This window comes from Sinocyclocheilus rhinocerous, unplaced genomic scaffold (genome assembly GCF_001515625.1).
Source record: "Sinocyclocheilus rhinocerous isolate Xijiao unplaced genomic scaffold, SAMN03320098_v1.1 scaffold314, whole genome shotgun sequence".
In the NCBI taxonomy this organism is placed as follows: domain Eukaryota; kingdom Metazoa; phylum Chordata; class Actinopteri; order Cypriniformes; family Cyprinidae; genus Sinocyclocheilus; species Sinocyclocheilus rhinocerous.
In genome coordinates this window covers 322,972-339,067 of record NW_015630021.1, presented here as the reverse complement: position 1 = coordinate 339,067, position 16,096 = coordinate 322,972, and the positions used below count along the sequence as shown (strand labels likewise).

The 16,096-nt window shown below is 36.2% G+C and overlaps 1 protein-coding gene across 1 annotated transcript; it reads left to right on the top strand.

Moving 5' to 3' along the window:
- The first annotated feature begins 7,250 nt into the window (after nt 1–7,250).
- LOC107739493 (40S ribosomal protein S27-like) lies at nt 7,251–9,994 on the top strand. Its single transcript, XM_016551620.1, has 4 exons — nt 7,251–7,351; nt 7,732–7,840; nt 7,922–8,032; nt 9,750–9,994. Exons 1-4 carry the CDS (start codon nt 7,346–7,348, stop codon nt 9,776–9,778), a joined length of 255 nt encoding a protein of 84 aa, XP_016407106.1. The 5' UTR covers nt 7,251–7,345; the 3' UTR covers nt 9,779–9,994.
- Nucleotides 9,995–16,096: the final 6,102 nt, after the last annotated feature.

Sequence of the window (16,096 nt, the reverse complement as noted above, 5' to 3'; positions counted from 1 at the left end):
CAGTAGGTGGATAAATATTGTCACCATTTTGTTTCTCAAAAGACAAAACCTATCAATCAAATAAATGTAATATGTGAAATGTAAAAAAGCTTAAAATGTATTTTTTGGATTTGTGACAACCCAAAATGTTTGAACCGCACGTGTGATACCTCTGCTGAAACTCTCCACTGTTGTGGCTACCTGACTCTCCCCTGTGTAATGAACCTTGGACCACATTACGGTTAGCTGCCACTTTAATATTTGAGATCAGTTACCAACCACGCTATGACTCTTAGCCTAACTGTAGGGTTATGGGCTGAAATCTGATCTCCGATCAGCAATTGGCGTGATCACACTCTGACTGTAATTGGTCCTCTATGGTAATGTGGCCGTGCCGCTTTTCTACTTCCACACATAAAGGTCACAGCGGCCGCATGCTTGGAGTTCAGTTGTCCATGTCTGGCAGCAGTGATCCAGCTTTCTTCCTCCATATCTCTGATACTCTGGCCTATGGGTCATTTTAATCATGTGCTAGTTTGTAATCCATCTAAATAAGGTCTGTAAGGTCCAAATAATTCTCACTGAGGACAATGGGATGGGCATGTGAAGCAGGTGAGTGATTGATGCCAAATTAATTAAACATAATGTTATATAACATGCCTTATCTTTGCGACAAAGCCTCCATATAAGTGGTCTATATATATATATATATATATATATATAGAGTATAATATTTATATTATATATTATATATGCAGCAATAACTTTCAGCATTTATGATCATGTGTTTCTTGAGCAGCAAATCAGCATATTCAAATGATTTCTGAAGGATCATTTGATGCTTGTAATATTTCATAATATTAGTTTTTACTGTATTTTACATCAAATAAACACGGCCTGGGTGAGCATAAGAGACTATATAATCATTTTCAATCATATTTTTGGTTATCTTATTAATAATGAGTTGATGAGAACTAAACTAAGTGAACTAATGCATAGATACATAATATATAATTTTTTGTGTGATTTGTATTACTGTACTTTGTCAGGAAAACCATAAGCAATAGACTGTATTTCAATTTCTCCATATCTTTTTCTTATAATGTTGCATATGTGGTTTTTTATGAACCTCTTGTCAATAATACATTTGTGTAACTAAAAATATTGCAATAACCATCTAAAATCTCACCTTTAGTTTTTAATCTCACAAAGTCTTAATATTTAAAGTTAAAGTTATATATATACACACATACATGCATGTATATTCTGTTGAATGTGATATTAATATATGAGCAAGTAATGTTAAATAATTACATGTTTTAATATGTTATGTTACAGTGCATGTTATTTATTTTTATCAAGTCTACCTGAAATGAGATCTACCTACAGGGGGAACCAGAATAGTTGTGCATTGACTAAGCTTTATTCAGTTACCCCAATGAAATCCCTCTAGGATTGTTCATTATTTATAAGAGCTTTTGGAAATCACCCATCTCTCTACTCAACTATTCCATCCTGCTTCCTGCTTTCCCCTTCATTCTCCTGAATGCGAGTGTAGAAACTATCAGCTAACTGCTAACTGGAGAGGATGATATCTTTACTACATCACCTTGCTCTTTTCTTGTTCTAGCTGTTGTCTGGCCTGGCAGCCAATCAAATTAAAGCTATCGCCTCCCTGCATTGACTCAATTTCCCCTCACGCTGCCCCTGGTGGCGAACTTAATTGAATCAGAATCAGAATCAGAATCACAGGAGCTTGACAGAGGGGTCTTTAGAGGTGCAGTCGTTGGTGTACAGGGAGAAGAGCAGTGGGGAGAGGACGCAGCCCTGAGGAGCTCCAGTGCTGATCGTACGGGTGCTGGATGTGTATTTTCCCAGCCTCACTAGCTGCTGCCTGTCTGTCAGGAAGCTGTTGATCCACTGACAGACAGAGGTGGGCACGGAGAGCTGAGTTTGTTTGGGCAGGAGGAGGTTTGGGATGATGGTGTTAAAGGCCGAGCTGAAGTCCACGAACAGGATCCTCACATAGTTGCAGTTGCGTATTGCCTTTCTGTTCTTCTCCTCTCTCCTTCCTGTCCTCCGTCATGTTCCACTTTGTTCTTCCTTCTCCTTTCCCTTGGTGTGACGTGTGGGAGTCTACCTTTTTGGTTTGAGTTACGGAGCACGGGTGACTGGACCACAGCCCTCGGTAAAGGGCACAGCCAGGCTCCACACAACGTCATTCAACTCCTGTTAAACTATTCATAACGGCTTGGGTGCCAGGAGGAGGCCGCAAATATGCAAACGCTCTGTTTGATGGAGGTGGACTGAGCGAACTCGAGGAACAGAGATGTTTGACTGAAAGATTGTCAGAGGGAGAGCAGAAATGTGTATCATGTAGAGGTTAGCATGGGTAACAAGATGTAGCCAGAGGTCTACGAGAGGTAAAAGAGAAAACGATGGATGTGCAGAGATGAAGAAGTCCACAGGATGGAAATGAAAGATGTTTAGGCAACATATGAAACAATGGTTGCTCCAAAACCTATTCAGCTGCCTACTTAGGAAACATTTACATTTAATTCAACTTTAATTTAACAGTTGGGCACCATAGGTTTTTTCATTATGTACTGTGATGAACACAGTGAAAAAAATCCAAGATGATTCTCTTCAGTAAGTGTGAGAAATGTTCACTATACATACATTTCATTCAGTTACCAAAAATTAACCAATAAATATTGGTTAATCTAATATAAAAGTGATTTATTAGCCACTTTATGCCACTTGATCCACATTGTTAGCTTAGCAAGATGTTTTATGTGTGCTTCGTGTGAGGAGAGCGATTTGTATGTTATGAAGAGTTGCTTGAGTTTCCCCAAATTTGTCACTTTTGAGGATCCATATCAGTTATGCCGCCTTATTAATCGGTGCGGTTACATTAGTGAAATTTTGCTGGCTAAAAAGGTAAATTTGCCAGTGTAGCGATGTATGAAGCAAGTCAATTTCAAACCAAGCAGTTTTCTGTTGGTCAACACAGCGAAACCAACTTGCAAAATCTTTGTGGGAAAATTATTTGGGTTCAGATTGGTCACATTCGGTGTGTTTGGCGAACAGAAAGCTTGGTTTGCCAGTAACTTTTGTGTGAGATATTCTTCATACAAAACTATTGACAACAGACAATGTAACCAATGTAATGTATCTGCACCTTTAGAGGACAGCAAGGTTCCTTAGAACAGATGACGTGTGACAATATCTCACCCTTTAGCATGAATATTCCTTCCTCATGTCTTTTGTGTCTTGATGAATTAATGGAAACAGCCAGTCAATTTATTTATATTTCAGTTGATTCATAATTCATCATGCCTTATATCATGCCTTAGTTAATTTGACATCAAATGTGGGCGGCAAATAATTAGTTACAAAGCCTGTATGATGTTACTGTTTCAGTTTAATAATGATGTTCATTTTTAATCAGGGTGATGTGGCTTCATACACCATAAGCAACCATTCTCGTATTCTGGGATCCAATTCACAAGGCCACACTGAAGATCTCCTGTCAAAAAAAATAAACACTGAAACTGCACTTTTGCCAGAGGGATTGCCGTTGTACTCTGTCCCAGTTCCACCAAAGGATTTTGACTCAATTTCAAGGAAACAATAACACAGGTAGGATGGATAACATATAACTATAACTAAAAGATCTGGTGGGTCTTTAATTGACTCTCAACACAAGCAATCTCTGGAGCAACGCACATCATAGATGGACCAGCCAGTGCCACCAGTATCATCATGGCTGGAGATCGATGTGGATTTGGGTTTTGCCCTCTTTTTTCTCTTTCTTCTCTGCCTTTTCTTGTTTGTTACCGTTGTGCGGTATCAGGAAGAGCAGATAAATAACTGATATCTGATCTCGCCTGTCCAAAAGGATTTTATGAAATGTGTATTGTGTATTATGCAATGATGAACAGTTGTCGGATGACCTTAGTACATTTGTCACATGATATCATTACATCATTTCAAACATGAAATGAGGTCAGCGTTATGCCAGAAATGACAAAAATGCAGTCATATGCAGTTATGGCCAAATAATGTTCGAACAAGAAAATAGAAAAGGTTTTTGAAGTTGTAAAGAAAACAAAGTTTATTGGAATACATTTGACAAGAAAATACTCTTCAATCTTTGTACTTCAAAATTTCACATTTAATTCAATGTGTTACTTGCTATTTTTTGTGTGAAATTTACAAGCAATTTTTGAGTGAAAAATTGAAAAAAACAGTGCCGGCTGTTCTGACTCAGAGACTGTAAGTACGTTTTCATATTTAAAGGATTTGCCACTGATGATTCAAACGCGAGTTTTGAGCAGTGTAGAGTAGCGCTTGTTGTTTGTCATTTCTCTGATCACAAATGCAGACATGGTTTTATGTTTACGCGGCGCGATGCAACGCAACGCGTAAAAAGACAGTATAAGTCATTATAATCAGTAATTATGTCCCCACTGGATGCAACAAATGCCTCGTTTATAATGGGTTTTATTGGTTTTGTCTCGTCGCGCCTGGACACGGCATCACAGTATGGTAAAGGGGCGTAACATTTCTGTCACATGCTTGAGGTATTCGGCCAATCACAACGCACTGGATAGCTGGCCAATCACAGCACATCTCGCTTTTCAGACCGATGAGCTTTGTAAAAATTTATGCGTTTCAGAAAGGCGGGGCATAGAGGAGAAACAATAATGTACAGTATGTGGAAAATAATGTTGTTGTTTTTTTTACCTTAAACCGCATAAACACATTTCATTACACCAAATACACAAAATAATGTTCTTTTTAGCAACATCATATGACCCCTTTAAATTAAAAGATATTATGCTTATTTCGAACAAAAATGGATTTTGTTATGTTAATAATTACATTTGTACATTTGATCAAAAGTCTGATCATTCATTTATTCATTAATTTATTTATTTAGAGGGGGAATATACTCAACTGACCTAACTAGTCGGTTACTAGACCTAAGACCTAATTTACTATAGCTAGTATACAGGAAAACATTGTCACACGAGATGAGATTTCATTAGACATGAGATTTCATTAGGCTCTATCGGATAATAACTTGCCTGTATAAGTGCCATGCTGCTGGTGACTTCCACTGTCTGAATAGGGTTTCAGCTCTTCTGAGGCAGGCATTGATCAAGCTGTCTCTCATACTGAGAGGTATTTCAGCCATTTGAGTAGCTACTAGAGATCTTTCGAATACTGCCAAAGCAGGACAGCCATTTTCAGCGGCTGCGTTAATAACCTGACCACAATGCACTTATTTGATAAAACAAATCTGGCCCATTTAACTCAGGTTGTTTTGAATAAATTCATTGATATGTGATAGAAATGATCAGACCAGAATAATAGGCAATTTTTTACCTGCCCAATGTATCGTGCTGAACATCCTCTTTTACATTTTGTAAACCCTGGGCTTGTAGCCAACAGGATCCTATCAGCAAACTCATTATTCTATTGTAGGCAAATTGCCCTTCATCCCCTATAGATAAACTGTCTGTTGTGGAATGCTGATCAGGAGCTGCTACAGCAATTACAGTGAACCATGATGCTTCCCAGCTGCCTGAAGTCTCTGGGTGGGCACATCTGCAGACACTTGTCTCTCATGATTAGCTGGAACTGAGCAGTCTTGATTCCACCTCCTGGGTTCTGCCCACTCCATGGATATTAGTATACTTGAGACAGCCTTCCACTTAAGAAGAACCTTCTCATCACCAGCTGCATATTACAACCTCAGAATTCATTACTTTTCCTCTCATAAATAAATGAATAGTACTCTAATGTAAGATTAACCGAAACACTAATGAATGAATGCATGTTATAATAACAACTGTAGAATCTAAAATGAAAAACACCAACAGGCCTATACAATGTCAATAATAGTACTGAATAAATGCTATATTCATGCACAAGGTTAGACGTTATAAAGCAGTGTTATTTTAGTATCATTGATATACTCTCTTGTAGTTTTTGTTAATATTTTGAATTAGATTAGATTTTTATATTTTGTTTTCGTTTTAATTTTAGATAAAGTTTTAGAAAGGTGTGTGTTTATTATGTTATTAGTTGTTTTTTTAAGTTTGTCTAAATTGTTTTTCTAGTTTATTTTGTTATTTTAGGTTACTTCAGCTTAAACTGAACAGGCTGAAATAAAGTCTAAGGTATTTTTTTAATATATAATTTATTTGATTTCAGTTAATGTTTATTTTATTTGAAGTAATTTTTAATGGTTTTAGTTTTACTTTATAATAATCCTGATTTCAAGGTACTTCAAAAATAAAATACAAAGGTAACAGTGGTAGCCTATTGTCCAAAAAAACCTATGCCATGGTACTTTTTGGTATATTTTTGTTTATAAGACAATTTAGGAATTGATAACAAAATAAAGATCATTTTAAAAAGTTATCTTTGATCATAACCATTTTCAACATAGAGGCTGTTATGTAGGAAGCATTTTAAACCAGTTTGCATGTTTCTGTACCTTTTATGTTTATTTTTGAATCTATTTTTTATTCAAACAGATAGGTTATAACTAACAGAATAACAATCAACATAGGGGGGAGAAATAACAACAACAACAACAACAACAGCAACAAGAAAAGAAGTTTTCCAAAAATAAATAAATAATAAATTACAAAATAATAATAACTAATAATAATAATAATAATAACATAAAACCCATTATAACAATGATGACCAAAAGTAGAAAGCATAACAAATAATAAGTAAATGAATGAATGAATGCTTGCTACATGTTTTTGAATCATCGCTCCGGCCGGACAGGGCATCATCACAATATGGCAAGGGGCGTAACATTTCCGTCACACGCTTGAGGTATTCGGCCAATCACAACGCGCTGGATAGCTGGCCAATCAGAGCACACCTCGCTTTTCAGACCGATGAGCTTTGTAAAAATCGACGCGTTTCAGAAAAGCGGAGCATAGAGGAGAAACAATAATGTAAAAATAATGTGTTTTTTGAACCTTAAGCCGCATAAACAAATTTCATTACACCAAATACAGAAAAATACTGTTCTTTTTAGCAGCATCATATGACCCCTTTAAATAAACACAACAAAATATTGTTCTCGTCACTTTTTTATTTTCAGACACATATGTATTTATGCATGTGAAACTTGGCCAAAAGAACTATTTTTTCTAAGATAAAACTCTTTCCCCCCAGTTTAAATTACTGTTACTGACCTCATCTGCCTCTCCTAACATGTCCGCGATCTACGTCCGATGCTGCACTTCCGCTCACGTCCGCGCTCGTCCGATGATATTCGTCTGTTTCCGCCTGAAACTTCCTTTCTGGCAGCGGCTTAATCTTCGCCAACATGCCAGTGAGTACCGGAGAGAAAAAACATGTCAATATACACCAATTACATGACTTTAAGACCTAAATATCATAGCGCGTTCACGAATATATCCATATAGTTGACCTTAACGTGCGCGTTGCCACATGAACTAGAAGATGAACATAAAAAGCAGCGTCAAGTCTCGAGTGGGTCAGTAGCGTGCGGTCGCGCTCTGCATCAAGATGGCGGCGCACAGAACAAATATAATGATAATATTTTTGAACATCATATGCTACTGTAATGGCCAAAATGCTGCCTGGATAGGCAGCGCACCATATTTTAATGCAGGGTTTGTGAGAAGTTGCTGGTCAAATGGTGTTTAATAGCAGTTTTCTCATGTAAAATCGTGTAATTTGTGTAAATAGCTCGCAAAAGACTTGCTGCATCCGACCCCTGAGGAGGAGAGGAGGAGGCACAAGAAGAAGCGTCTCGTACAGTGTCCCAATTCTTATTTCATGGATGTCAAGTGTCCAGGTGAGTGTCCTTCGCATGATTCTGGTTAATTGGACAGGTCAGTGTCTGAATGTTCTTAATCATGTCTCTCTTGTCTTTCAGGATGTTATAAGATCACAACGGTGTTCAGCCACGCGCAGACAGTCGTGCTTTGTGTTGGTTGCTCAACTGTGCTGTGTCAGCCCACCGGAGGCAAAGCTCGGCTCACAGAAGGTTTGTTTGTGCTTTTACTCAAACTCAGACGTGTTTAGGAGCAACAGTGAAATGGAAAAATCAAATGATATGTAGTTTGGTAGTTATCACATGTTATTGAGGTTATGAGGGTTTCTGTATTCTACTAATGTTGTGTTGTGAAATGAGGTTTGACGTTAACTGTAGTAGATCTGTATTTAAACAAAAATGGGTTCAGCATTGCTTTATAAGAATCAGGAATGTGATTTTTCAGTATTTATATGAATTTCCATATTTTCTGCACTGAGATTTATGGGCCGTGTGAATTGGAGGAAAAATTTCTGCAGTTTGAAATGCATTTAAAATACATTTATTTCATACTACGCCCTGAATAAATCTTAAATGTATTTGATACTGTAGCTTCAATATATATTATTTTAATTTGACTATTGTTCTGTAAATAATCTGAATACTTTTTCTTTTATTTCATAGTACAATAGTATTTTTGCAATAGTAATAAAGTAATAATAATAAAAAAGTCAAAATATAGTGTGAATAAGAAGGTTTTTTAAAATTATTTATTGTTGTATGATCATATCAAGAGGCCTGTTTTAGCAGATCATATGCCTGAAAAATGTGCTGTGGATGTAAGGAATTATGCATAAGCCAAGTTGACCAATTGAAATGCAGACTTTGAGGTCTCATTGTTATTAGTTGACTGATTCGAGTGGTAATTTTACTGTGAATTACTGTAATTTAGTGGAGTCATTTGAATGGAAATGAGTGACTTGGCATACACTGAGTTGTACTCTTGATGCTGGAAGGTCTGTGATGATGCCATGTAGGTTAACACTGGCACTATATTGTGAATGGTGTTGAAATGAACTATACACACAGTACTTTAAGTTAGCAGATGCTGACTGGTGCAAACATTATTTTGCTCTGACTTCAATTAATGACAGATTAAAATCATTTCTCACTGAGCTTGACACCGTTTGCAGTCATTATTGTGAGTTTAGATGCTGATTTTTTTTCCAAACTCCATAGTCATTCTTTATAAAGCTGACTCTGTCCGTGATTACGGGGCTTTTGTTGTGCGTGATATTGTTTCTGAATACTCATATTATATTCATTGTTGTCATAGGTCTGCAGTTAATTGTAGTTTAGGTTATGTTAATAGTTAGGTGATGTTAATAGATATTTGGGTGGATGATTGAGGTCATGGTGGTGCTGCTTTGAGTTTTATTTGGTTGAATCCTAATGAAATTTGTGTGGTTTTGTGCTAGCAAAAGCAAATATTCAATTGCAGAAAGCAAAGAATTGCGTTGGCCCATTTAAAGGTGAAGTGTAGTTGTTGTCAATGTTAATGTCTTATGTTAATGTCTTTTATCCCAGCGTAATATGCATTGACAACTATAAATAAGCCACTTGTAGGTTATTAGAGATTTATTAGACCTATTTATTTGAGCATTGTCTCAACCAATGAATGGTGTGAGTTGGATGTGGGATCTTTTTGTCTCAACTAATGGCAATAGTGTTTTAGAAATCTGTTTTAAAAAGCCTAATTTTTATTGCTACTGGAGGCACAGAAATAAAACACTACACCTTTGAAAAGGCAAAAGTGTGCAGTACAAAAACAGGACACGTGCTTCTTTCCAAATGTTTGAGGGCACTGTGTGGAGTTATTCATGCTTCTGTTGTTAATGAGCTTAGCTGTTGTTTCTGATAATGATCTCTCTTTTCATTATCATTTTTCCAGGGTGTTCCTTCAGAAGGAAGCAGCATTAAGATGTTTTCTGTATGCTTCCTTGGAGAGAGGGAATGAGAGAGAGAGAGAGAGAGAGAGAGGAGACGGACCGGCCTCAGTGACAGCAGCCTGATTATTTCAAGCAAGAGATGAAGAAATACAACCAAACACTCATAGAGGTCTGAAGAACTGACGGGAACACCCTCCAACCTAGTGTCTCTTTTTCTCTCTGTCTCAATAAAATGTTTGGGCTACAATTATGCTGTGATGAGTTTTTTGTTCAAACTGTCATGCGTCATCCGCATGGGTGATTGAGTTTATCAGAATATTGACTGCTCAGTGTGTAGTTCAACTATTCAACCCTTCCCAAAGCTTTTCTGAGGAAAATAAATAAACAAATATTCTAATATGCAGGTAGGGTGCTCAAGGAACCATTACTATGAATGTTGGAAATAATTTAAACAGCAAGTCTTTTCTTATTCTGCTTAATATTTCTGTGGGAACTGGTTTTAAAGATTCTTTAAAGAATAGAAAATTTAAAAAGTGCATTTATTTGAAACAGATTCTTTTGTAACATACTAAAAGTCACTATAGTGCCATTTCTGATTAATACGTTTCATTGGGAATTGTAATATTGCTAAAAGAAAAAAAACATACAAATTAAAATGTTTCAGTTGTATATATTTAATTTGATCAACACTGGATGGAAGCAAACACTTAAGATTTGAAAAATCCTATAACTTGATAATAGCCTGCATGTTTTCTATGAAATTGCCCATCTGAAAAATGTAATATTACTTAAAAGAGTCATATTACTGCGGTTCTGGCTAATTAAAAAAAAAAATCTCTGCAGTAAAAATGCATTAAGATTTCTGAATAGCTTTTCAAAAAGCGTTTCCTCCCAGCATTCATAAAATACTCATACAGACGATATTCATTATCAAGGCCGAGGGACCAGAGACTCAACTAGGTGGTTATTATTGAACATTGTACCCACTGTTGAATGGAAATGTTCAGCATCAGTGGATGACATTTTTATTATTCAATACCTGCGAGAAGAACTGCAAGACAAAGTGATAGCTTACAATACTGTATATGAGATGAACTGTCAATGATCCCGTATTACGTGTAGGAATGTGTCTGTGCTAGAATCTTCAAACTCATCTACTCCTCAAACTTGCAGGGTTTAAAATTCCACGCCGCAGCACATTGACAGATAGCAGCCTTTGCAGAGTTGGAGAGATGCCGTGTCATTCAGTTTCCGAGATCATTAGTTGATTGCTTCTCTCTGCTGAACTGCTATCTTCAGTGGCTCCTGAATGATAATATGATGAAATCAATTCAATTGTATTCTCTACCCTCCAGGAACGAGACCAGTGGGCTAAATTGTCTGTGTCCCTCCTTAACCAAATCAACTGCAAATTGTGGCTGCCTAATGACGCCTTGTGCTGGGAATGAAACTGCAGCCTCATGGGAGGATCTCATGATTACTTTCAAGAGTCAAAACTTTAGTATACTCCAGTAGCTTCTCTTATTATAGATAGATAGATACTAGGGCTGAAACGGTTCCTCGAATACCTCGAGTAACTCGAATACAAAAAATAATCGAGGCGAGGCTTCGTTTAGTCCAGGTTTAGTTTAAAAAAAAAAAAAAGCGCTGGACATATTTACGTAAATAAATCAATATGGTGGCTAGTTATAATGTCCCTACGTTAGCTATGTTTTGTGAAAGACTATACGCCATTGTGCATAAAAATACCACAGAAAGAAAGTTAGTCAATATCACACGAAGAGTGCCAGTTTTCACCTCTAAAATCAGCATGATTACAAATGTGATTTTATTCAACAGTTCAATAAACAAGAAGGTAATATTATGAGACTTACGTTTTAGACACTATATTGCCTGTTTTTGCTTTATTTTGCCAACAAAAAATTCCAAACACAGCCACAGCGCTGTTTTGCGTCTCTGTGCAACATGACGGCGATTCGTTCCTGAATGTATCAACCGTTTAAATGATTCGGTTCAATCGCAACGACTCACTTCTTAACAGTGACTTGCTTCCACCTGCTGGCGGTTTTAATTTTACATTTAAAGTATCTTTTCGTTTTTAAAATAATTTTAAATATCAGTATTCAATGTTTTATGTTTAAAATAACAAAATATTATTTATGCATTTGTAACTGCAGGTTAAATGCATTCATGTCCCTCTGTGTGGGAAATTCATCCCATGCAGCTTCTGTGTTTCCTCTGCATTGCAAAGATGGATTTTGATACTTTTTGTATCAAATAAAAATATCATTTGATATCATTTGTTTGGTAACAGCCCAAATGTCTTCTTATTATCTCTTGTATATTTAGTATTGCTCTTTAATAAAGAAAAATTACTTCAGATTACTCGATTAATCGATGGAATAATCCGTAGAATACTCGATTACTAAAATAATTGATAGCTACAGCCCTAATAGATAGATATTATATTGTCTTTACCAATTTTTTCTTATGAATTTATCAGGATGCATTTTTACCACATGGTGTTCTCTATGAACAATGTTTGGAACAATGCAGTTATGCTATGGATAATAATTTTCCCATTATGAAGAACATAAATACCACACACTTTCTCTATTTCATACTAAGAGCCCAGCTTCTACCGTCCTGTACAAATGCAGTTCCCACAATGACCACATAGTGTCAGGAAATCTGTAACCCAGAAGTATGTTTTCACCTTTTGTCTTTAGCACATGTGGTTTTCTGTTTTGACTACATCATATCCATTTTGAATACCTTATTACTCATGATCAAAACATGCTCTGTTGGGAAAAAAAGCTATGTTAATCAATATATTGCACAGGGTGAGTAAAAATAGTTCATGGAAAAGTTGAGCAAATTTTATATTTATTAATTTGTTAATTAATTTAAATTTAAACAATAAGTTACATTTATTAAAATAATAAATAATAGATAAATATTGAAATTTAAAATAAATAAACAAATACTTTATATAACAGTACAGTTATATAAAATAATAATAATGTAAGTTAATAGAAACCAAATATTTTCAAAATAATATTTTTGTGATTTTTTTTTACAGTTTTAAATTTAAATGAGATCTTTAAACAATATAGATGCCTTTTAAATATTAGGACGGGGTCCCTCACATGAGGATGAACATATTTAATGGTCTAACTAAATAAAAACCCTGACCTGTGTGAGCTCAGGTTTGTTCCAAACCTGTACGAATTAATTTCTTCTGTTGAGCACAGAAGAAGATATTTTGAAGAATGTTGGTAACCAAACAGTTGACAGTAGCCATTGACATCCATAATATTTTTTTTCCATATTATGGAAGTCAATGTCTACCATCAAATGTTTGGTTACCAACATTCTTCAAAATATCTTCTTCTGTGCTCAACAAGTAGAGGGTGAGTAAATCATGACAGATTTTTGGGTGAACTCTCTTTAAACAATAGCCTCAGAATAGCCTCATATTTATTTAGTGTTGCCATTGTTATACGAGATGCTCTCAAGAGTGAACTTAACCTTCAGCCTCCACAATCCCCAAACTCCTTGCTATTATGCAATGACCACTTTTCACAATCTAATCAATTTCTGATGCACTTGAAGTTTCCACACACTCTTAAAGGGGTCATAGGATGCTACATGCACTTTTACAAGTTGTGGGCGGGGTCAGCATAGCTCATTAACATTTAAAGGAAAATGCTACAAAAACGGCTTAATCTGAAAAGAGCTGTTTTTGACAGAGTAAAAAGTTTTTTTTTACACTACAATTGAGAAATTTTAACCAAACTATGTTACAGACTTTTCATTAAGACCCTAAAGAATCATATCAACTTGTGGAAAATGGGCATCCTATGACCCCTTTAAGAGCATTTAAGCATTCTCTTTTAAAGAAAAACGATTACACGCTTAAAATTGGGCAGGTAAGAAAACCCTCCTGCTAAATGCAATCAAAACATCTTGCCATCATCATTTTTAATGCCGCTGTCTTTAGTTGATATATTAAACGCTTGTTTTCCATGACATATCTATATGTTATACCGCTGTTAGGCTTTCTCTCAGAGAGCAGTGGGGTGTGAAAGCCTCTCCAGATGCCTGACTGTGAGCTCTGCTCACCTCAGCTCCCCTCTTGTGAAGAGGCTACCGAAGGGCATCTGTAGTAATAGGGTAATCTATTATAGGGCTCTCACTCGCTCTCTGGTTTCCATTCCCCGGCCCCTGTCTCAGCACTTCCTCAGGATGAATGAGAGGAGGAGTTTAACTAAGCACATTACTGTGTGCCACTTGCATATCCCAGCACTTCCTCAATTAAACCCCCTCCACCATAATCTCCGTTATTCCATTAACACACACACACACACACACATGCCTGAACATGCTTGACTTTGCTGGTATGCCTCACCGATTTTTTTTGTATACTTGATCAATTTGGCAATTTCACACTGTAAAAAAGCAATTGTATCTAGCTTTTCTGAGTCACAGATAGGCCTACTATAGTGTAGGCTAAATTACTTTCTGTCGACATGCATGTTAGAACAACAATATTCCTCCAGATTTTGCCCCAAATAGCTTAAAATAGCCATCTGAGGAATAATTTTATATTGAATCGAAGTTGTGAACTCCATGCATGCACTGCGGATTAATAAATGATCAAGTTACTCTTATATGATTTTGTTTTACAGTTTTCAGATTTTTTTAAAATGCAAATGTTGTTGTTTTTTGATACTTTTACATTACCGTTGTTTGGTGACGCTTTCCTAAATGTGTCCGACCGCATTTTTTAACGCAACGCACTGCAGGCATTTTCAGGCAGGTGTTCTGACAAATAATGCTACCTATCAGATTATGCTACCAACACTGTATTTATCCTACTGTAAGGGTAGGTTTAGGGTTGGGGTAGGTGTACATGTTAATAAAGCCTCACAGCTTATTAATATCATGCTGGAAGCATAATCTGATAGGTAGCACTTTTCGCTATCGAATTATGCTACCATCTGTTTTAATGGGAGGTAGCAAAATCTGACAGGGTAGCACAAATCGTCAGAACACCGGAAAAACGCGTTCATTCTTGCGTTGGTCTGGCGGTAACAAATCTCAGGACTCAAGGACTCTTTAAAATGATATTCTGCCATGACGTAGTTGAAAGGTGAAATGTCCGTTATATATTTTTATATACACGTTATATACACATTTATGCTAATCCCCGCTATACGCCACTGTTTTAGCTAACGTTGGTGTCTTATTAGTTATTGAATATAATTAATTTACTTTCTCTTCTTCAGAGGAAGAGAGAGAGAGCTTCAGTGTTTTTGGTCAACTCAAGCGTTTGTATCAAAATGAAATAGTATCGCTGTTGAGGACAATTATATTGATCGATTTAGACCTCTCTTTAGTAGGCTACGTTACTTCTAATTTTTCCTATTCTGTGGTGAAATAATTTGTCTTCATCTCTCCGTAAAAATAAATAAACAAATAAAAATAAAATACAGTAAAACAATGTAAATACAGTAAAACAAAAATCTATTTTAATACATTTTAAAATGTAATTTATTCCTGTGATGGCAAAGTTGATTTTTAGCAGCCATTACTTCAGTCTTCAGAAATCATTCTAAAATGCTGATTTGCTGCTCAAGAAACATTTCTCATTATTATCAATGTTTCAAACAGTCGTGCTGCTTAATTTTTTTGTGGAAACCATAATACTTGTCTAATACTAATAGTCTTTACTGTCATTTTTTAAATCAATATTACGCTTGCTGAATCAAAGTATAATTTCTTTTTTTTTTTTAAATCGTACTAACCTCAAACCACTAAAACGATAAAATCTCAAAATCCAGCAATGCTTCTGTATGCCTTTTGAGAGGAAAATCCTCTGTATAGCAAAAGTTTTTCCATTGTGACACATCTGACTTTTTCTGAAGATGATAGTCTCACTTTGAGAATTTGTACGGAAGTAGGACAAAGAGAGAGAGATTAGAAAGAGGGTAGGATTTAACCGAATGTAATTATTTTAGGTAGACAGGAAGATCAGTTTCCCCTTTCCCCCTTTTTTTGTCCTTGATCTCCCTCCTTTTGTATTCCCAATCCTCCTTCTCACTCATCCGTCCTTCTTAGGGAATCTCAGAGATTTGGTTGGATAGAGAGAGCTGACTTGTGAGTCTCAAATCAATCAGGTCTTTTTTTCCCCCCTTTTCTCTCACTCGCTGCGATTTGCCGACATCACTGGGTAGTCTCTCTCTCTCTCTCTCTCTCTCCCACATTTATTCTGTCCACTGCTTACATCAAGCCAGCTCTTGCTTTCCTCTCCTCTCCTCCACTCCACCAGGATATTTCCTTCTCC